At 43.4% G+C, this 23879-nt stretch overlaps 1 protein-coding gene across 3 annotated transcripts in view; it reads right to left on the bottom strand.

Annotated features, from left to right (window-relative positions):
• USP3 (ubiquitin specific peptidase 3) overlaps window positions 1–19988 on the bottom strand; it is a 43177-nt gene extending 23189 nt beyond the window's left edge. Inside the window, exon 1 of one of the 3 annotated variants that reach the window (XM_035130901.2) lies at window positions 19377–19988. In XM_035130901.2, coding sequence (XP_034986792.1) covers window positions 19377–19467 — 91 coding nt within the window. In that variant the 5' untranslated portion in view covers window positions 19468–19988. Of the gene's footprint in view, window positions 1–3007; window positions 10948–19376 lie in introns of those variants that run through there. The other 2 variants (XM_035130900.2, XM_060282616.1) reach the window with 2 other exon arrangements.
• Window positions 19989–23879: the final 3891 nt, after the last annotated feature.

Here is a 23879-nt window from a genome sequence, read left to right as displayed (position 1 = left end):
TGGTGCACGTAATCCCTGAAACTAGTCACTAAATCACGCAGGTGCTCAGTGATGAAATGTTTTACTTTTTGGTATCAATTCTTTGTCAGTTGCCTCCAGAAATGTATCTCGTGTTGGGATGTTAGTGAGGCTACCACCTTCTACTCAGCTTGCCCATAACCATAATTTTTAAAATCACTGCCTCAATCTTATCTTCCACATAAAAAATATTGTTCCAAGTATGTGAAAATGTCTGCTAAGTAGGCTAGCATACAATACCCCCAATGATGAGCATGTGAACCTGCCCTGTGGAGCAATCCATTTGCATTTGCACTCTCCCTCTCTGCCCCCTTCAATCACAAGAGCCCTAAGAAACTGTGTCAAAGATTTTTGCCCAATCCCAGCTCACTTGCCATCCAGTAACTCTTTCACAAGTTTCCCCTCTGGCAGCAAACACATAAACAGGTAAACCATATAATACAACCACCAGACTTAACATGGACACTGGTACCAGAGCCTGCAATAAACCCAGATGCCAACTTTGCTGCTACATACACCCGGGCAACATCATTACTGGCCCCAACAACATCCAACATACCATCTCAGGACTATTTAATTGCTCATCTTCTAACATTGTGTATGCCATCAAATGCCAACGGTGCCCTTCAGCTCTCTATATTGGACAAACAGGCCAAACCCTACGCCAAAGGATAAATGGACATAAATCTGACATCAGGAACCATAAGACTGAAAAACCAGTAGGAGAACACTTCAATCTCCCAGGACATTCTATACAAGATCTCAAAGCAGCTGTTTTATTACAGAGAAATTTCAGGAACAGACTGGAAAGGAAGTTGCTGAATTGGAAATCATTACCAAGCTTAAAACCATGGAAGCACCTGGGATGAATAGAGATATCGGATTCTTATCTCATTATGCATGATCAAGCTTTCTTTAGCACCTCAGCCCAGGACTAATTGCAGCCATCAGCAGCCATTAACACCCATCTACAGGTTTACCACTCCCATCAGCCCATCTCCCATTCCCACCCACCCCCCACCACCCTCTGTATATATATAGGGTCTGACACTTCTGTTTCTAGTGTATCTGAAGAAGTGTGCATGCACACGGAAGCTCATACCAAAATATAAACTTAGTTGGTCTTTAAGGTGCTACTGAAGGAATTTTTTTATTTTGCTTCGACTCAGACCAACACGGCTACCTACCTGTAAGGTAAACCATTGTTCAGAGTTGCTTGGCTGCTTAATACTCCAGCTTCTAGGTACTGTACAGGGAAGCCTTCAGAGGCAAATATACTTATGCCTGTAAACTGAACTCAGTATCTATCTAGATGTTGAAAATATCAAACCAATTTTACAAAATCAAAGCTCTTCGTGTGAAAAAGGGAGTCTTTATACAGCTCACATTAAAGAGAAATAAACAGAACTGTTCTGCAAGTTTTAGCTAAAGTGTCTACAACAGCAATTACCTACAGTTTTACCCAGCTGTATTTTTAGAATGGCCTCAAGTATTATGCAAGGCATTCTTATATGAAGGATTTGGCCAAAAAGAATCTGAGATGCCATAAGGCCGTCTGAAATGAGTCATATGTCTCTTTTCTTCAACATCCTGTTAATTAGGGAATGTGGAAACTATATTTGCCATTGCATAACAGAAAAGGGAGAATAGTGTTGTTTACAACTTTGTAACTTGAAGTGAGTTTGCAATGCTTGTTCGTTATTTACACAATGGGCACAGCCATTCGTCGCAAAGAATGAACTGCTCTATTTTTAAAGAGCGAAATATTTCACCCTGTAAACAACATTTACGGTAGTCTGCCCCTCAGTTGGCTCTCTCCTTTCTAAGCTTTAGGTGAGCTGTTGAGATCTTTTTATTCTGCTTAGCTTTCCATTTGCTCTTAAGTTTTTGACTATTTTATTCTGCTTCTTGAATGCATTGGTTTTATTGTGTCTCAGCTGTTTTTGTTGCAAGCTACTTTGGGGGCATATAAACAAATTTCTAAAAGCAAAATGTTCAAACCATTTCACATGTTATCCCAGTAACCATTACAGAAACCCTGTAGAGTAGACACTATTATGTGTATGTTGCAATGGGGCTGAAGCAATGACACAGTGGCTTGCCAAAGATCACCTATCATTTTTAAGTCAGCTGCAATGATTTTTGAACCAAGAACTTCTCAGTTTTTGTCTGCTATGTACTGGATAAAGGTAAAGGGACCCCTGACCGTTAGGTCCAGTTGTGGACGACTCTGGGGTTGCGGTGCTCATATCACTCTATAGGCCGAGGGAGTGGCCAGCATGACAAAGCCGCTTCTGGTGAACCAGAGCAGCACATGGGAACACCGTTTTTATCTACTTGCACTTTGACGTGCTTTCGAACTGCTAGGTGGGCAGGAGCTGAGACCGAGCAACGGGAACTCACCCTGTCGTGGGGATTCGAACCACCGACCTTCTGATCAGCAAACCCTAGGCTCTGTGGTTTAGACCAGTGGTCCTCAACCTTGGGCCTCCAGATGTTTTGAGACTACAATTCCCATCATCCCTGACCACTGGTCCTGCTAGCTAGGGATCATGGGAGTTGTAGGCCAAAAACATCTGGAGGCCCAAGGTTGAGGACCACTGGTTTAGACCACAGTGCCACCTGTGTCCCTTATGTACTGTGGTACCACCTCTCAAATATCATATTCAAACCCAGGCTGGTACAAAGAGGGTTGAAGGTGAGTAAGAAGTTATCTGTAGCCTCCATACTCACAAATGAGAAAAGAGAAAAGTCAAGTTAGGATGAAACAGTAGACAAACAGGAAATGGGCTTTAGAGAACAGCTGAGCCAAGAGCCTAAAGATAATGCCCAAGGTACGGTAGCTTTAAACAAAACACTTCTAAAGGCAAGTCACCACTCTCCAAGAACTTTAGTCATTTTCTTAAACAACTAAAAGACCTGCACCAAAGTGGCAACTGGCTAGTTTAAATGATTGAATTTTGCTTGTCCCCCAACTCTGACCACTGACCTCACTGCACTCTTGGCTTCTTGGCTTCCAACTTCACAAGTCCCTTCCTGTAATCCAACTCCTTGCCCCTGAGCAAGATACTTTCTTCCTCTGGCACTTCTCTCTTAGTGGTTGCTTTTCCCCTTTACTCTGTGCCTTCAAGATTACAGGTACTTATCCCTTCAGGAAAAATTCCACGTTCTACTGCTGACACAGTCACCATAAGCAGCGAGCCACAGCAACTTGTCTAAGCCAATACCTGAGAAACAACTACGCAGACAGGCGGATGGCAGCCAAGTTTCGAGTCTATTACATATAAACATTACTAATTCATGTATATGATATAGTTCCCTTTTCATCAAACCTAGCCTTGTCTACTAAGAGCAAACAAGACTATCTTCTGTAGCCATAGAGACTAACAAGATCTGTTGACACAGGGAACCAAACATGCCTGCATTTCCAGGTAACCAGCAATTCTGAAGTGATCGTGAAAATGTACATAACAGAACCAATGAGATACAGAAAAATAAAGATACCTTATTAATCTATTCTTTATAATTCTGTTTTAAGTGCTTCCTTAAAAGAATTATCAAGTTGTTTATCCTCTACTCCACCCTAGCATGAAACCCAATGTCATACCCCTTTAAGTTATGCAAATACCCAAATGAGGCCTGGTTTCCATTCAGTAATCAACATGATATCAGCACTGGCTGAGCGAGAACACAGAAAGTTGTTTTTGCACTTATGGGCAAGGAGGAGGAAATTGCACACTTGGACTGTGGCCACAAACTCCTCCCTAATCTACCTTGAAGCATGATTGCCACATGGAAGACGGATTTAAAATTTACTGCATGTTGCACACTGAAGGAAAATTATATGAAAATGATTTATAGATGATACCTAACTCAAAGTAAATTAGCAAAGATGTATAAAAGCGAAACAGGTATATGTTGGAAATGTCAAGAAGCAGAAATAACATTTTATCATATATGGTGGTCATGTGAATAACCATTCCAAAGGATGCTTTGGAAATTATTTATAATGAAATGGGAAAAAAAATGTTTACAAGGATATTCGGAAAAAACCAAACAAACCAGAAGCATTTATTTTGGGTATGGTACAGACAGAGGTACCCAGAGGGCAGAAAAAGCTATTTATGGATGCAAGAACAGCAGCTCAGATTTTGTTAGCTCAGAAATGGAAGGTGAGAGAGGTTCCAAAAGAGGAGGAATGGCAACTAAAAATGATGGACTATGCAGAGCTAGCAGGCCTAGCCAGCAAGGTAAGAGAACAAGAAGAACACGTGTATAAAGGGGAAGGGAAATTATTTGTGGAGTATTTGGAAAACAATTGTAAGCAAGTGAAAATGCTAGCAGGATTAATGTAGAGTAAGGGGGAAACTAGATGAAGGAAATATAACATGCAGTTACTTTTGGAAGTACAAGTAAAAACAAAGAGAAAAGGGGAAGTCATTGGATGTACTGTGGTATATTTAAAGGTGGAAAATGTATATTTGAAATTTTAATAAATTGTTTTAAAAAGCAGCATGAAAGCCAGATCAAAACACAAAGAGGTGATGAAGCAGCATTTCACTGATGCCAACAATCCTTACATGCACACACCTATGGCTGGATGCTCATTTTCCAGTATCTCTGAATTACTTTAAGGGTATCATTTTTCAAAACAATTACTTACAACATTTAAAATAAACAATACATGCCAAGCATCATAATAAAAAAAAATACTGTACTTGCTAATAAAATTGAGCCAGCTATGAGGGAAGCAGAGGTACAGGTCTGACATTAAGCTGTGGCTTGTCCTGCCTTTTCGTACTGCACTCTCGTTACAGGGAAGCTTCAACTGCAATTTTATGCTGATGACCACACTGCATGAAAGAATAACCTCACATTCAACTTCAAACTACTTTCTAGTTCTTGTTTGGAGGCAAGCTGCCATTTATAGAAACCCTAGTTTTCCTAATTCAGCTATCGCAGCAAACTGAAATCAGAGGAAATCTGAGCATGTGAGAGGAGCACCCAAGTCCATATACCAAACCATGGTTTGGCTTTAACATGATAAACTATGCCTAAACTGTATCAGAGCTTTCCACAGTATCATTGAGCTACTTCTCTGTGTAGCCAAGATGAAATAAGTAAGGTATTAAAATATTCTTACATGACATGTAGAAATTAACACGTGTTTTAAATCTGCTTTTAGTTTAACAGTTGGTTTTAATTATGTTTTGATTTTTTGGGGGGAAAAACCTTTAAATTTGCCTTTCATTGTTTGTTTTAGTTTATGTAAATGACTTGGAGGTTCTATTTATAATCAGTATAGAAATTTTGTTAAACAGATAAAAATAAGGATGATTTATTTCATATGACAGTTGCTGTGACAGAGGAATTATGACCACTTGCACAGACAAGTTCTGTACATCCTCTGGTACGGTATCATTTATAACCAAGACTGGGTACATGTGCAAAGATTTTCACAAGCTGACAGAATAGTTTTCTAAGGCTAAGCACTGCAATAGAACCAAATTTCAATCGCTATGGCAACCTGGCATCTAACATATATTTCCAGCCCTATGATCTATACACTGAGTCGATACAAACAAGGCATACAAAGAACCCCTCTTCAGCAGCTGCCCCAGAATGAATCACTCTTACTCTAGTCTAGATGAGAGTAAGTCTCCCAGGCAACTTCCAGTTATGCCAAAAACCTTCAGCAATGTGGATCAAGCTGGCAACACAATAAATATTCCCATTTTAAAAATGTAATTGAAAAAGCATGATAAATATTCAGTATAATAATTGAAGACATTGTTATTAGTCAAGAGATTAGAGCTGAGTTGGCCTGCTTGAAATGCCTATCTAACCTTGGTCAAATATTCCAAAAATGCCACTATCATTTTATTTCGTTATAGTTACCATATGTTAGAATGACTACTCATGAAAGATGCTTGCTGCTAAGCCCTGCAGCAGTCAGTGTTAGAAACTGAGATATAAAAGCTAGGAGCTAAATAGCACCTTAAACCTAGGTTATGGGCGCAACAACGGAATGTCTAGGCACACTTTTTAAATAACAAGAATACAAAGCTGAAAATGACTAAACTGCAACTAAAATATTATGTTCATTTTTCAAATGGTCTATTCCTTCCCCTGCCCACCACCCTAATATTCTTAAAAGGGTCTCTTCTCCAGTCTTCAGAGAGTAGCAGGAAGTAGGGAGGCGAAAAAGGGTCCTCCTTTCCTTCCACTCTGTAGTTTTAATCTGAAATTTTAGGCGCAGGACTGTGCCCAGAGCTCAGAAACTGCTCACGCTAATGAAATTCCCTGTCACAAAATGCACCTAGAACAATGGGAGTTTCAAACACTGGCAGCAGTCCTAGTCAAATCAAGCAGCGTTACACAGCTTCCCGCATTGACTACCTGCTATAACTGCAAGCCTCTCCAAAAAGGAACACAAGCAAGTCCTAAGTGGGAAAAGTGAGTGCTTAGTGGAGAGTTTCAGACCAGAATGGGTGTGTGTGGAAATTTTCACTCAAACCATGAGGTGGGCCAATAGCACAATCACCCAACTTGCCTCACACTGGGTGCAATGTTCAAAACTCTCATTTTTCTAGACACATTTTACAACAGGGAATTTCATAAATGCAAGCAGTTTCTGAACTCTGGGAGCAGTACTGCACCTAATATTTCAGATTAAAACTGCCACTGCTGAGGCTTTGAGAGGAGAAATTCCTTCCCGCTAGACTTCCAAGAGATTGCTGATAGGTTCCACCTCTCAGCTGGCCTTACAGAAAGGCAGTGTTTCTCTCTCAGCAGCCTTGGATTGGCTGCCTTTTTCCTCCCTCCATCCATCTCATTCCCATCTTGTCTTATCCACTGAAAATGGGAGGGAGCAAAGCTCTCACTGCCTTGTCTGGCTCTTTCCTCAAGAGCAGGCATCCCCAAACTGTGGCCCTCCAGATGTTTTGGCCTACAACTCCCATGATCCCTAGCTAACAGGACCAGTGGTTGGGGAAGATGGGAATTGTAGTCCAAAACATCTGGAGGGCCGAAGTTTGGGGATGCCTGCTCAAGAGAGTTGCGAAACTCTCCCCACACCCATCAGCCTTCATTGAAACTGTTGGAGGAATGGGCTTGTCTACAGAATTAACAGGAGAAATTAAACCTTGGTGGAATTTCACACATGTGGGAGATGGAAGGAGAATCTAGACAGGAGCAGTGGTTTTCTAACTTCCCATCCACAGTGCACTTGAAAACTGCTGAGCATCTTAGTGGACCACTTAATTATTTTCCTCTGTGTTTAGCAACTCTAATGCACTGTACTTTACAATGTTAAGGAATTCAAATTGTAATACAATAAAATGCAATGTATAAGAAACAAAAGAAGCAATTTGGGCACCATTTAGGGGTGAAAAGGATTTTCAATCCTGATCTGGATCTGCCAGTTGTTGTTGTTTAGTCGTGTCCGACTCTTCATGACCCCATGGACCAGAGCACATCAGGCACTCCTGTCTTCCACTGCCTCCCGCAGTTTGGTCAGACTCATGTTCGTAGCTTCCCGTTACTCAGAAGTAAATCCCAACTGAGTTCAATGGGGCTTCCTCTCAAGTAAAATGTGCATGGATCAGGGACCTGAACTTTTTTTCTTTTGAACTCTATGTTTTGTTTAGGTTTTAGCTGTCTTGTTTAATGTACTTTTAATGTATGATGTGCTTTTAATTTGAAATACTGTATACAGTAGTACCTTGGGTTACGAACACGATCCGTTCCGGATCGCGGTTCGTAACCCAAAAAGGTCGCAAACCGAACGCCATTTCTGCGCATGCGCAAAGCGCGTTTTTCATGATTTTCGCGCGCATGCCGCTTCTGCGCATGCGCGGGACACGCACGCCGGAAACACTTCCGGGTTTGCAGAGTTCGTAACCCGAACGGGTCGTAAACCAAGGTACGACTGTACTAGCCAGTTAGTTATGATGGTTTAAGTAGCACATGTTAAATTGTTATCATTGAAGGACACTTAAGTTTTAGGTTTGCGACTGGACATTCAATGTGGGTTTCTCTACCATCAGATGTATAGGCCTTTAATATGTGTTAACTGTAGTGCCAAAAAGATTTATTTTTATACTAAGAAAAATAACTCCCGTCCTGAACTCTGTTCAACAGTACTAGTTACACAGGGTATTCCCAAAGGAGTGTAACAGCCACACACATATGCATACACACACAGAGGAGTCTATTGGAAACCCACATTGCAATACAGTACATCATAAACTCCTGGCCTTTCTAGAGCGTTACAAGCATGATTGATGTTTTATGGACTGGAAGAACCATGGGAGGGCTGAGACTGCAGGGAGGGGGAGGTGGTAAGGAGGGGGGAGCTTTATCAAAGTGTATGGAAAAATTCTGGCATTCTGCAAAACACTCCTGCATTTGTGTAAGTGCACTTATGTTAATTTACATATACAATAGACAAAGATGTATCTGGCCCTGTCTCAGCAAAACAGCAACTTCAACTGTTCTCTTTATTTTGCTTCGACTCAGACCAACACGGCTACCTACCTGTAACTGTTCTCTTTAGGAGTGCAACTGTAACATCTTCCAAACTAATTCAATTTTGCAGCAAATTCCCCCAAATTATAGTCAGGATATTTATACGTCAGACTTACAGGAAGCCATTCGCAAGGGGCAAGTAACACTTCCATGCGGACAACTAGCTTGTCAGGCCTAAGGACAGCTCACAGTACAGTGGTACCTTGGTTTATGAACTTAATCCATTCCGGAAGTAGGTTCTTAAACCAAGGTGTGCTTTCCCATAGCAGCGGGGGGGGGGGGGGGGGACGGCGACGACTCAATTTACAAATGGACCACACTCAACAGGAAGCAAAACGTGTTATTCCAAGGCAAAGTTCACAATCCAAAACACCTACTACCAGGTTTGCAGCATTCTTAACCCAAGTTGTTCATAAACTAAGCTGTTCTTAAACCAAGGTACCACTGTATACTTTTATAATCTGCAAGATACTGACACTGATACTTTTTATTACCTTCACCTTTGGTAATGTTATCTTCCTGACCTTCCTTGAGGAAGAGGAACTTCATGCCAATGATATTGCCTAACAGATTTGCTTGCCTGAGCTAACAGATCCGCCCCTTATGGCTAAGTTTGTAAACATATTTCTCAAAGTTGTTTTCTTTTTCAGTGCTTTCATTTACACCTTAGTTCTCCTACAATATCACATAGTATAATAAATTCTGCTTTAACACTGCATGTTTTACAGAGTAATATAACTGGTTTATCCAAAGGCAGCAGTAGTACCTACCACACCTTAGCTCCAGGATGGAGTTGCACTGCAAGCTAACAGCCTCTCTCAAACACAAACACCACACTTAAGAGCAGCCATGTAGCTTTCATCCATAGAAGGAAACATCAGAAAACAACACTAGCAAGGTTTCCTCACTTTAGTGACAAGATGCAATCTACAACCCACTGAACTGCAAAACTCCAAATGAGTTTTGCAAATTCAAAAGAGGCTTTTCAAGTACAACTCAGACAGAGAAAAAGAGAAGTTACAAGAGCACAGCTGAAACACTGTAAAATACCCTACTATTGATTTACTTCCTACTGGAACGGTGAAAACAACTCAAAGTGAAACTGAACACAACATACAGTACTCTGTTTCCATGAGCGTACTGAAAATGTAAAGCTAGTGTCTCGGTGTTTATTACCACCATGAAATGAACAAAAGGCCAAACATGGAAAGTCTTACATTTGCACCACAACACATGTCTCAATTATGTAAATATTGACTGAGGTCATGTGTACACACAGAGGAATCATGTTACCCAGCATTTCCTGTTGAAACTTTCCCTCCCCATATGTTTTATTGCACTACACCCACCCTCCAGCATACTCTGGTCCAGTTCACTGACATGGCCTAAATTAAAAAATACAAGAGGCACCTTCCAGCACATTAAACACAAACAGTCTCTTCAGCAACCACCAACCAACCAACCAACCTTTACTGCGGTCGAAGACCAGACAGCAAAGTTAGCAACAGCAACACAGCTTCTTCAGTCTCCTCTTTGGTGGGTTTTGTTTTTCTCGCTACTGCTCTCTCACTGGAACAAAGAAGCTAGAAAGAAATTCCTGCATTCTTTCCCATTTGAAGGCAAGGAACCCCTTGGCCACCTCTTCTCTCCAGGACAATGCCTTGCCTGCCAGCACATGTTCAGGATCACATCTGCCAGACTTCCCTCTCTAAGAAAGTAAGACAAGCTAGGCAGAACTGTAGAGACCAAGCATTCCTGAGCCCACAGAATGCGAAGGAGAAAAATGAGGCCTGCAAAAACCACATGTCCTGAGCTTTGGGAGGTAGGAGTGCTGCAAGGGTCTGAAATCCAAGACTTCCTGCTTCTCTTGCAGGCATCCTTTCCTTGCCCCCCCCCCCCGCCCTAGCATCAGTGGACCATAGAGAGAGAAAGGCCACAAAGGAAATGAGAAGCAAGCTCAGGATTTGGGGTGGGAAGTTATATAAGGAGGCAGCCTAGCACATGCATAACGAAAAGGAGATGCACGGTTGTTTGCACACAACAGACAGTGGGAGAATATCGAGAGATCAGAGGAAATGATTTAATGGGATCAGGAGTGCAGAAACTGAATGCGGCGTCACACCAGGAGGCGATAAGAAGAGAAACAGGAAATCTTACACAGAACTGGGAAAGTGAGGCAACGGCCACGAGGCAGAGCAAATCTAGCCTGCCAAGGGTTACCACAACTTTAAGGCAGGAAAAAACCCCATTCCCAAGCAAGACCAAGAGGGACGCGTTGCCTCTTCGGGGTGCTGCACCCTCTTTGTTGCTCTGGCGTGCAAGGTGCAGGGAAGGGCGGAGCGAGGGGCAAGTGCTGTAAAGGGAGAGGAGGTAAAGCTAGTAGAGAAAGGGAAGGCCCCTCAACCCTGTTATGAAAAATGTACCCCAAAATGCGTTGCCTTTTAAGAAGGACAGACGCGGGTCGGAAGCTCCAAAATTTGCACTAGGTTCAGCTCCGCCGGGAAAATGACAGAGACCACACGATGCTGTCAGGAAAAACAAACTGATCCCTTTATTGCAGAATGCAAAGCTACAGCTGTAGGGTCCCTGCCTCTGGAAAGAAGGAAGGAACCCCGGGAAATGGTGAAGTCCCCCTATATACCCTCCTGTTCATGCATGGAAATCTCTGGACTAGGAGGGAGGGGGAGACAAGGGCGACGGGTGGGAGATCGGATTAGCTGGGTGCGGAGATGACTTCTCCTTTCAGATGGAGAGATGTCAATCTCTCTTCTCCTGTCGTTGATGGTGCTCCCTGTTGTTTGGCAGGAAGGGCAATCAGTCGAGATGGGTGCAGAGGTGGGGCAGTTCCTGGCGATTTCCATGGGGTGGAAGTCCGCCCGGCAGTGTTTTCCTCCAGGCCATGGAAGGGTGGGCTACGTTGAGGATGGCAATTTATTTGAATAAAGTTGTTCCAGCTAATCCCTCTATTGTCCGTGTGTCCTTGAATGGGTATAGGGTGGTAGTAGGGCAAGGTTCAGGTGGGTTGGGATCATACAGGGTTCATACAGAAAATATACCTGGAAAACATACCTAATGCAGGGATTTCTAATTAAAAGGTAGCAGTCCTGACATATACAGTTCTAAGATATAAAACAGCAATTCTAATACAGAGGCAGCGGATAGAGATTTCATGGTAAGAGAACATATAATAGGCTGTATTATTAACTTGAGTAGAAAAGTTTAACTTTGGATTTGGGCGGTTCCCCCCCCCCCTTCTTCTGGAAACATTGTTTTGTTCTGGGCGGAGGGGAGGTGGAGAGGGGAAATGTGTGAGTTTATGCTAACTGTTGTGCATATGCAGATCCTTAAGCCTTCCTTCAGGCAGGGTCGAGTCCTAGCTGGAGGGGTGGGGAGACAGGGAAGATGGCATTGAACAGGATTCTGGGTATTGCAGCTGTCAAATTCTGTCACCCCTCTCTGTTCATTAATAATGGTGTCCTGCAAACCCCCCCCCCAATATGATTTTATAACAATTTTATAACAGCCCCCTCTCTGAGGCAATATTGTTGTGTAACAACCAATCATTGCCTCACATAATCGACAGTGACGTATTCTCCATTTCCCGGGTGGTACATTGGCACAACCTAGGGGTATGTGGTGGCGGCTCAAAGGGGGGCTTGGGAGAAGCATTTTATAAGAAATGGTATATGCCTTACATTTACCGGAAGGTCCACCAATGACTGAAAAATGCAGTTTCCTTGGAGTTTGCCTTTTGTGTGTTCTCAGGTGTAAAAGTTAGCTTTCTGGTCCCACACCTCCATCATGGCACAGCAGCAACAATCCCTGGTGAATCCCCTTAGGGCTTTCATATCGACCATGTCACCTGGCACTCACCATAGCTGCCACAGGTTTGGGCATGTCATGAGAGAGATGCCTTTGCCTTGGGCTTTCTATGGGATTTTTTTATTATAGGCTCTGGTCTTGCACTGTAGTAGGGAGTTGCTCAGTTACTCTTAAAGGGAGAAAGCTACTTGCACCTTGGATACACTTGCCCAATTAGAACTGACCCAATTATAATTTATACAGCCCCATAAAAACCATTCTGAAAAGGGCACATGTCCAAATTGGTCAATTTAATTCTATAAGGAATCATTCCAGGTAAATCAAGGCATATACACCTTCTTGTATCTGCTGGTTTCATGAATCCTGAAACTGCTTCTTGGTAAAAAGAAGGCTGGCACACTACAAAGTGCCAGGTGAGATAAGGAAATGTGGTCATAAATTGATCTAAATCTCAATAATGGACTATGCAATAGCCTGATCTTTTAGAAAACATGAGTCCTCCATTGGGCGAGTCCTCCATTGGGCGTATAAGGAATAATACCACCATTGGGTGCATAAGGAATGTTACACTATACAATAACTTACTATACATAAAACATGAAAACAATTACACACAAAAATGCCCCCCCCTTTGTGGAAATAACATATACTTGTCAGACATAGGTCAAGGTTTCTGCAGAATATCACGTAACATAAAACATAATTATATATCAGTTGCACAGTCTTGAGGGCACAGTCTAAAATAAAAAAGAAATCCTTGTAACTCATTCCCCCCCCTTGTCCGTCCCATTTGACACATTTCAGCATTCCTACATAATAACACATAATGCATAAAACCTTCACATTGTTAAGTCTACACCATTTGTATATCTTGAGGCAATTGGGTGAACTTGAGATAATTCTTGCTGCTTTTGCATGTATTTCCAACCTTGGGCACAAGGGCTTTTCTTGTCTGCCTTTGAGTCACTGGGAGGAAGTTAACAGCACTTCTAAACCTTGCTGAAACATTATAGCTAAGAGATAAAATGTCCTTCATAATTCAATTACTTAGTTTCTCAAGTCTTTTATGGGAATAAATTGTTGTGGCCACTGTGATGCATTGGCAGGTTGGTAAGGTGGTGAGGGGATGGTATTAGCATTTGATTTCCTGTAAAACATCCTTTTGAAAATAGGCCTGTAGGGGGTTGGGGCCTGAAGATATAATTAGTTAAATAATAATAATAATAAAGGGGAAAATATTCTATAAAGTTCTTCTTGGGAAGCTGCAAATAATATGTGATCATAGTTAAGCATTTTATTCATTTAAATATTATTATTATCATTCATATTTAATTACTGCTGTTATTGTCTACTCAGTCTGTTTAATTTACTTCACCTAGTTTGGCTGTGGAGGACAACAATTTTGTTAATTAGGACACAATTGATAAGTTATTAACATTTTCCATGTGTGGTTCTGAATTCTCTTTGAGGTTCGCGTATCCTGTTTGAAAGGGATTATTATTACTATTATTATTTACAGGAAAGAATGACTTAGATGCTACATTCGTATGTACAGGAAGAAAAAGTAGAAATAGAAAAAAATGCATAAATGAAAACAAAATGATATTTAGATTACCACTCAAACAACAAATTTTTTTTTTTAGAAGGACTTGACACAGAAATCTCAGATTAAAAAAAAATTATTATCAAATAATATGAAGACATTATAAAGACCATACAGGTTAATATTGGACTGTAACCTAAAGATTTGAAGGTGAATGGTAAAATAATGGGAAAAAACCTTAAAAGTCATCATGTGCTATCTGATAAAAGAGAACTCTATGGGGAAAAACACAGATGGTACCTGAATAAACATCAGTAATAAGTTTTGGAGACGCAGTGAATGAAAGACCTCATTATGGTTAGATTAATTTCATAGACATAATGGAAAAACTGATTTAATAAATGAAAGCAGATTATTTGCAACCTAAAGAGAAGCATCAAAGTAAAGGAAATATATAAAACTATAGCGGGAAGTAAACTAATACAGCAGGGATTTAAGCTCGTTTTTGCAGACTGTAAGGAAAGAAATTACTGTCTTTATCTCTTCACTCCCCCCCCCCTTTTTTTTTTTTGCTGTGGGAGAAAGGAAAAAACAAACACTTGTTACTGGGGTTTAGTCTTCTTAAAGGTTCACATATCCTTTAGAAATGTTCTTCCTGGGAAAGCTGTGAGAATAATTTTTGCATGTTAGGTTGGAACTTTGCAAGGGGGGAGGTTATGCAGGAGTTAATGCTTGGGGTGAAATGCAAATGCGAGATAAGTATCTGAAGGTGCTTCCTGAATACCCATTGGAAAGGGGGAGCAGACCCTTGGTTTGCATAGTCTGGAGTTTTTTCTAAGCCCTTGACTAAAATCACAATCAGTATCCTGTTGAAAGGGGAAACAAACAACAACAAAAAGTACTCAAGCGATGAAAGTACTCAAGCGATGAACTCAAAGTGGGAGTGCTGAGATATTTACCTCTGGAAAGAATTTTGCATATTAGATTTGGAATGATGGTCCAACACTTGACCCTTTTGTTTTCTCAAGTGACCCCCTGGAGTCAAAGACACATAAGGAAATTTAAACAAATTTTCCCCTGCATGGCACAGGCCCTTCAGCATTTGGTTGCTGTTTTTGTTTTGTTTTGTTTTTAACCTCCTTTTTCTCTCTATTTTTCTCTTCAAGCTGGCATAGCCTCTGTGCATGTACAAAGTTCATGATTCAGAAATCCATTGTACCATTTGAAAGTGTTGCTGGTGTTGGCTAAATTACCATTTGAATAGAGGAAGGGAAGGGTGAATAGGTTAGATTTTACACAGAAACCCAGCAATTTACACTCCCACCAAACCAGCAACAAAAAGTGGTCAAATTAAATTATTTTTGGTCAGTTTAAATCCATTTCTATAGCTTTTGTGTCCTGAGATATTTCTGACACCTCTTACTTCCTGTTCCTTGCTGCTTAGGAAGCAGGCTTATAAATCTTAAACTTTAAATATATAAAACTTCAACATCCAGACAACCCAATATTTTCACAGACAACCCAACCCAATATTTTCACAAGAAAGCTGCAATAAAAGTTTGGTCAAATTAAACTCCTTAATGAAGTCATGGCACTAATTAGCCATGTTTACTGTACTATATAAACATCTCATACCCCAGGCAAAAGAAATCTAGATTTGCCCCCTTTATCTACAGGGATTTTGGGGTGCAGACTTTTATTCAAAATATTTCACAAATGTGGATTATTATTATTAGTGTGCTTTCCCTCTAGTCATTAGCGGAACAATGACCCGCCCCCTTATGTACGGGTAAATGACCAGTCAGAATTCATAAATTGCAAATGTTTGGTTTTTTTTTAAATAACTTCAGCCATGGGCAGACTAAAATTCCCTGCCCCCTCATATATGGGAAAATGGCTACAGGGTCACAATTCATAAGATATTTTCTGCCATTTATTTACAAGGGAAAATGGTCAAGACTTTCATATGTGCTTAAACTTTAAACCTTAATAGACAAAATGGTAAAAACTTATATAATCACTCCTTAAAAACCAACGACACTCTTGTTCTAACTCTGAAAACCAATAATCTTTCCTTGCCAGAAAGCAGAGCTGGGCTGAATTTCAACCCATCACCACATCAGACACATTGCCTTTCACATAGCTCTAAAATGGAAGTTAGAAGGGACCCTGAGGTCATTTAGTCTAACCCTCTAAGATGCAGGATTCAGAAGATTTGACTGAGAATACCAACCCTATACAGAACCCTTTAGCAGATGAGTTTTTTCCTTAAGAGACTGATATCAGGAGCCCAACAAGAACCCTTCTGTCCAACACAATCAAAGTTAAAACTAGACTCAGATAGACAATTCCTGGCTATGGAAGCTCTACTTTTGACAAACAAATCGCCTTTATAGGAATAGCTGTTCAATTTTCCTTTAGTCAATATTCCTCTAGTCACTTGGAGAAAGACTCCCCTTTGTAGCCTCTCTCAATAACAACATTTGCACACCTCATTCTCATATTTATCATGTTTAAGATTGATTGGTTCAACATTGTTTCTTTATACTAGAAATTTAAAACAAGTTGGCAGTTTTAACTATGCACACTTAAGAAGGCAGTCTATGGATGTTGTGGCCAATTTATACACAACCCCATAACATTTCTAAACATTGAGTACATCTCTTATCCACTTATAGCTGGAGTTTATGAAGTGAACATTTTCAAGTTTCGAAATATTTTCAAAGCATTGAGCAAGCATTTTCAAAGTTACAACTCTTTATTTTCCTTCATCCTGCCCTTCTTTTTACTTTTGGAGAGGAAAAAATGGCCTTCTACAGCCTCTTTAAAATAAACCTTTACACACTACGTCCACTCTTTTTAATATTTGCCATGTTTTTTTGGGTTGATCAAGCCCTTACATTAAAATTATTTAAGCAAGCTTGCATTTTGTTTTGGTTTTTTTCTTTTGTTTTTTTAGACCCTGAAACATTTCTTAAATACAATTGGAGGCGTCTATCAGAGTTCAGACGGGAAGTAAGCTCTCCTTGGGCTTATTTCTCCCCTGAAGCCTGCAGAGTTGTCTCTTTGGACAGGGGTGCACCCATTTTTGCCCTGGTCAGTCTCCGAAGGGGCACTTGCGCAAGTTCTAGCCCTGGGCAGTCTCCGACGGGGCTGTGGGGTCAGTCGGGGTTCTGGGGACTCCTTGGGAACCTGGGGCACGTCTAAGGAAAGTGGACAGACTCCGATAGGAAAGTGGACCGACTCCGATAGGAAAGTGGGCTTGGGAAGGTTTGCTAAAGGGCTCTCTAAGGGAAAATGGGGTTTGGAAAGTCTCCTTAGGAAAACGTTCTAGGAAAGTGGACACACTCCGAGGAGGACTCCTATTCCCACCCACAATTTAATAGTGCCACAGCAATCTCCCTGCCTCTTGCTCTCTAGACTCAGGTCCTACTGAACGCTTGCCTACGCAATGCCAGATCGGACCTGAGGAATGCAAAGTAGGAAAAGGGAACGGGCGCACTTGCAATCTCTGGTCATGGGTCATACCTAACAAAAGGTCGCCATGGCAGAGGGGCGTCTTCACCCGGGATAGCTAAGCGAGAGAAGGAAGAGTTGCCAAGGCTCGCTATCTGGGCAAAACTCCGACGGACAACAAGCCTTGGGGAGGAAAAGGGCAGCCGCAAAACCTCCAGCCTGGGCAGACTCCGACGGGCTTTGGGCTTTTTGGCTATGAAAAATAGGAAAGAGTTTGATTGCTGTGACAATTCCCACCCCGAAAAGCCAATTTCCCTATTGATACTCACGTCGCAGCGCGCTGCCTTCTTTTCCTGAAGCTTGATCACCTCGCGACAACAGGAGAAGAAAATCTTGGAAAACAACCCCCACGGCCGTCTGGATCCTGTTTGTTTTCCCTGTGTGGTCCCGCTAAGGATCCCAGTTAGGCCAGAACTCCAGGGACAGTCGGGGAAGGGGATCCCCCCTGCAAATGGCTGGGTGCGCTTGGGCTCCCCAACCACGGCGCCCCAAGAGTACGGCTAAACGGAGTCTCCTGCCCTGGCTCGCCATATTGTTATGAAAAATGTACCCCAAAATGCGTTGCCTTTTAAGAAGGACAGACGCGGGTCGGAAGCTCCAAAATTTGCACTAGGTTCAGCTCCGCCGGGAAAATGACAGAGACCACACGATGCTGTCAGGAAAAACAAACTGATCCCTTTATTGCAGAATGCAAAGCTACAGCTGTAGGGTCCCTGCCTCTGGAAAGAAGGAAGGAACCCCGGGAAATGGTGAAGTCCCCCTATATACCCTCCTGTTCATGCATGGAAATCTCTGGACTAGGAGGGAGGGGGAGACAAGGGCGACGGGTGGGAGATCGGATTAGCTGGGTGCGGAGATGACTTCTCCTTTCAGATGGAGAGATGTCAATCTCTCTTCTCCTGTCGTTGATGGTGCTCCCTGTTGTTTGGCAGGAAGGGCAATCAGTCGAGATGGGTGCAGAGGTGGGGCAGTTCCTGGCGATTTCCATGGGGTGGAAGTCCGCCCGGCAGTGTTTTCCTCCAGGCCATGGAAGGGTGGGCTACGTTGAGGATGGCAATTTATTTGAATAAAGTTGTTCCAGCTAATCCCTCTATTGTCCGTGTGTCCTTGAATGGGTATAGGGTGGTAGTAGGGCAAGGTTCAGGTGGGTTGGGATCATACAGGGTTCATACAGAAAATATACCTGGAAAACATACCTAATGCAGGGATTTCTAATTAAAAGGTAGCAGTCCTGACATATACAGTTCTAAGATATAAAACAGCAATTCTAATACAGAGGCAGCGGATAGAGATTTCATGGTAAGAGAACATATAATAGGCTGTATTATTAACTTGAGTAGAAAAGTTTAACTTTGGATTTGGGCGGTTCCCCCCCCCCTTCTTCTGGAAACATTGTTTTGTTCTGGGCGGAGGGGAGGTGGAGAGGGGAAATGTGTGAGTTTATGCTAACTGTTGTGCATATGCAGATCCTTAAGCCTTCCTTCAGGCAGGGTCGAGTCCTAGCTGGAGGGGTGGGGAGACAGGGAAGATGGCATTGAACAGGATTCTGGGTATTGCAGCTGTCAAATTCTGTCACCCCTCTCTGTTCATTAATAATGGTGTCCTGCAAACCCCCCCCCCAATATGATTTTATAACAATTTTATAACAACCCCTAAAGCAACAGTGAAGTTGAATAAGGTGGGGAGGAAGAGGACGGACTCAAGAGAGGAGAGAGGGAGGGGGTCGTGGGAAGAGCAAAATCCCAGAGATCTTTTTTTTTTTGCCGGGTGGGGGGAGAGCTCGAGAGACGGGTGTTTAAAGAAAGAAGGGCGAGCTTGAGCCGTGGAAGAGCGGGGGTGTGTGTGTGGAAGGGCCTGGACGTGTCCCTGGAACAAAGCAGCGCGGTTGGGAGGGAAGGGGAGCGAGGAAGATGAAGGTGTCTGTCAGCAGCCCCCCCCCCCAACTCACCGCTGCAGCACCACGAGGAGGGCGATCCCTGAGGGAACTTGGCCGAGTCGGGCGCGAGGCAGACGCTGGCGCCGAGGTGAGGGCACTCCATGGCGGCGGCGGCGGCGGCGACGAAGAAGGGCCGGGGCGCGACGTGAGGCAGGCGAGACGAAGCTCAGGCCGGACTGAGGGAGGGAGGGAGGGAAGGAAGCGCGCGACGACGGGGGCAACAGGCCGGAGCCCGTCAGAGGAGCACTCGCTCCGCCTTCTCTCTCTCTCTCTCCCTCCCTCTCCCTCGCGGGGGAGTGCCGCTACTGCGCCTGCGCCGCCCGGCACGTCAACGCCCGGGAGCCCTCGAGCCGCCCGGCCACCATTGTGGTCTTCCTCGCAAGCGGCGGCGGCGGCCCTTTCCTTCTGCCGCTTCTCACGGCGAAGTCCCAGTCTCGGAGGACCACTAGAACGCCCCAACTTTGAGAACGCCCGCCGCCACCTCACAGAGCTTTCCAGAACCGTAGTTACGGCGGGAGCGCTATGCGAAAGGAGCCCTCAGCCAAAAAAGACAAGAGTTGGGGGCGGGCGGGTAGAGCAGCTCCCCACTCTGCTTGTTGATGTTGTTTATGTGGCGCGAATGGAAACCGGAAATGAGCGGCTCTTGCCTTTGTCTCTCGGGGAGTTTGACCGCGCTCAGGCCCCGCCCCTTCCTTCCCCACCACTTGCTTCACTCAAGAATCCAGTCTCCGGGTTTTTGTTCCCAGCGCCTATTTCAGCTTCTTCTTCTTCTTTGTTTCTTCTTTGGCGATCTCTCGTAGTCGAGTAAGATTGTCTTCCCTAAACACGATTTTAACAATGGGTCCGTAAGTGACTGTGGAGGCCAATTCTGGATCCAAACGTCCAGCTCCTACTGTTCCCTCTTTCGCCGCTAGGGGGACGGAGCAGAAAACGCGCGTTGTCTTTGCTGCCAACCCTGCCGCTTTGCGCTAATCGAGATTAAGGCATCACAATCAGACCTCTCCCTTTTAAAATTATTACTAATTTCCACAATTGCTGCTAGTGGTCGCCTTATAATGATAGCTGAAAATGATTATCAACACATTTCCCACATGCAAACACATGCACAACAAAGCAACTTTTTTTAAAAATCACAATTTAAAATTAATTAAAGTTTCCAAAAGTAGAAAACAGCAGCAGAATAACTTAGCAGCTAAAACAAATCAATGAAAGGGGTTGAGCAGAAGGCACAAAAACAATTTTGTTGTTGATGATCTCCCCAGTGAGGTTGCCTGGTACCCACTTCCCCTTTACAACACACATTATTTGAACCTTGACAAATAAGACACTGATTTTATTTATTACTGCATTTGTATCCCGCCCTGTCTCTAAAGAAGTCAACCTAGTATACACACTTCTCCCTCTCAACAACACTGTGAGATAGGTTAAGCTGAGAGTGAGTGACTGGCCCAATTTGTGCTCTGGCCTCCCAGGTCCTAGTCCAGCACTCTAACCACTATGCCACACTGATTGTGCATAGTGGGGGTCAAGTACCATCTAAAAATTATAAAAGTTTTCTTTTGAAGTGATTCTGCACAAACTGCAGCTTACAGATCAAGCCCAAGGGAAGCCCCACATAGAGCTCATTGCATTCGTCAAGTCTTGAAGTAATCAATTGCAAGGGAAACCTATGTCAGGAAAATTTTGTATTTAGAGGAGATAGGTCAATTGGTTTATACAATTCTTCCTCATTGCCTAGGGAGAAATGGGACTCATCAACCTGGGAAAGTTGCCAATCTAGGAGAAGGGAAATCTGATCTGAAACCTCTGCTGCCTTTTGGGATATTTTCAGGAGAGGAAAGAAGGCTAGGGAGTAAACACTACATCAGGGATCAGCAACCTTTTTCAGCAGTGGGCTGGTCCACCGTCCCTCAGACCATGTGGGGGGGGCCAGACTATATTTGGGGGGGGGTGAACGAATTCCTATGCCCCATAAATAACGCAGAGATACATTTTAAATAAAAGCACACATTCTACTCGTGTAAAAACATGGTGATTCTTGAACCGTCCGCAGGCCGGATTTAGAAGGTGATTGGGCCAGATCCGGGCCCCGAGCCTTAGGTTGCCTCCCCCTGCACTACATGTTGGATGGCCTCTTGTCATAGCTGTCAAGTCTCCCATTTTTCGCGGGAAACCCCCAGATTTAAATCCATTTCCCGCTGGTCTCCCGAATTGAAAAATACCCTGTAAATCCCCTGGATTTGCAGCTCCTTCCGGCGCTGGCGGCCATGTCCCGGCTCCCGGCTGGCTGCTCACTCACTTGGCTTCGGAAATCCCCTCTGCGCATGCCCAGGCATGCGCAGAAGCGATTTCTGGTGCCCAGACATGCGGACACGGGCAGCCCGGCACCGGAAGTCGCTTCTGCGCATGTCTGGACGTGCGCAGAATCGATTTCCGGTGCCGCTCTGCCCATGTCCAGACATGCGTAGAAGCGACTTCCGGTGCTGCGCCGCCGCTGATCCCTTATCTTCCCTTATTTTCCTATCCGGAAGTTGACGCCTATGCCTCTTATATGCCTCCTTCCAGCAACTATTGCAACCAGGCTGCTGCCAAATGTATTGTTCTGCTTTCCTTTGGACCACATCAGTGAGACTGATGTCCGGACAGCCCAGGACCTTCATACACACTGCCCAGGCTTGAGCCCCAGGGAGGTCACTTCAATGTTGCTAACACAGTGGTTTGACTTTACCCCTGGAGGCACGCTTCATTGTCTCTTGAGAGAAATGAATGCCAACAACCTCATTGCTTATTGGTACAATCTCTTTGGGACTGTCAACGGTTTTTGGTTTGCTTTATTATTTTGATGTATTGTTTGTGCTCTAATAATACCGGTAAGTAGCAGCAGGGTTTGGGAAGATCCACGTGGCCTGGCTAGATGCTGAGTGCCTGCCAGTAGTAATGCAATTGCAGAGTTAAGTATGCTGGCCCCTGTATTTTGGACTAGCTTAACACGTGGGAGGAATTTAGATATTAGGCCAGCCAGCTAAGGGTTCAAATTACAGTCATACCTCAGGTTGCGTCCGCTTCAGGTTGCGTCTTTTCAGCTTGCAAATGCGGCAAACCCAGAAGTGTTTACTTCCAGGTTTTGCTACGCGCGGACATGCAAAAGCGCTCCGTCGCACTTTGCGTGTGCACAGAAGTGCTGCTCTGGTTGCAGAGGAACGGATCATGTCCACAACCAGAGGTACCACTGTATATAAATCTCTCAGGTAGGGTCAGACTTTGGAGCTTCAATGTAGACGCTGACCAGGAGGGTGTCATCTTCCTTTCTTCTTCATTCTTAATAAACTACATAAAGTTTGGCTTTGGGATCATGCATATATTGTTGCAGACTTGCAGGATTAGTGTAAAATCTCCCATGAACATAAGTCACTTGGTTCATGCTACATAAGGGGATGCCAGAGAAATGCAGGTTGCTCAGATCCAGAGCGCTGGTTGTTTATAAGCGGAGAGCAATGTTGATGAAGTTTGTTTTGCCCTGGAGAAAGTTAAGTATACTAGATGCTATCTCAGGTTCCCTGGTTAAATATTTGCTTAGAGTCCTAAAATCCATCTTTGTCCGAGGGCGCTGTAGGGGTCCAGCATTACTGGACAGTCTTTTTAGTGTAACTGGCCTACTGTGCAAGGCACTTTGTGTAAAAAAAAAAGAGGGGGCTTAAGAGGCCTTCCATTACAGGGATTTCCCTCCCACCCAGTTATGCTGACCTACCTGGAGAAGCTGTGACCTTTTGCATGCAAAGCAAGTGTTTTCTTTGCTACAATCCCCCCTACCTTGGGTAGCTTTTTGTGGGAAAGTGATGTATATTTAGAACCAATACAATCACAGGAGAGGAAGTGACCTTTTGAAATAACACCAAGGAGAGGACCTTCAGTTCCAGCAGCTTAATTTCGAAGCCTTTCAAGCATGGTAGCTGTGGGCATTGGTCTCCCCCCAAAAATTACATTTTCTCCCATAGTATTTCCATTGCTGAGCACCAGAGGGCGCGAGGCACATGCTCCAGAACTCATACTTTTTTTTTTTAGACAGTGGAGTGCCTTCACTTAACAACACCCGAATTCATGTGCTGTTATTTCTGCATCTTTCAGTGGTATTTCACGAAAAACGAGATGGTCTAGAAAGTCATTGAAAGCTGTTTGGTAAGTTGAAATTTCTGGCTTTGGAATACACTTTCAGATATTCTGTTCTGATAATCAGCTTTTACACAGTATTCTAAGTAGCTGGGAAGGTAAATGAAAAAGATATCATATTAATAAAGGAAGAGAGAAGACAGCCTGGGACTAAACAACTGAGGAAATCAAATCTAAGCATAAGTCAAAAGAGCCAGGTTTCACAGTTAGGGAACCAGAACACTGGTATAGCCAGGAGGCAGCTGTCCTCCCCCCCCCCAAAAAAAACAAATAAATAAAAATACTTAACTAAAAGTAGAAATAATCGGAACGTTTGAAATTGAAATGCTCACTGAGGTCACTTGGGTG

Source organism: Zootoca vivipara, chromosome 14 (genome assembly GCF_963506605.1).
Source record: "Zootoca vivipara chromosome 14, rZooViv1.1, whole genome shotgun sequence".
NCBI lineage: Eukaryota > Metazoa > Chordata > Lepidosauria > Squamata > Lacertidae > Zootoca > Zootoca vivipara.
Note: the sequence above shows the minus strand (reverse complement) of the source record. Positions and strands in the feature narration are given on the sequence as shown.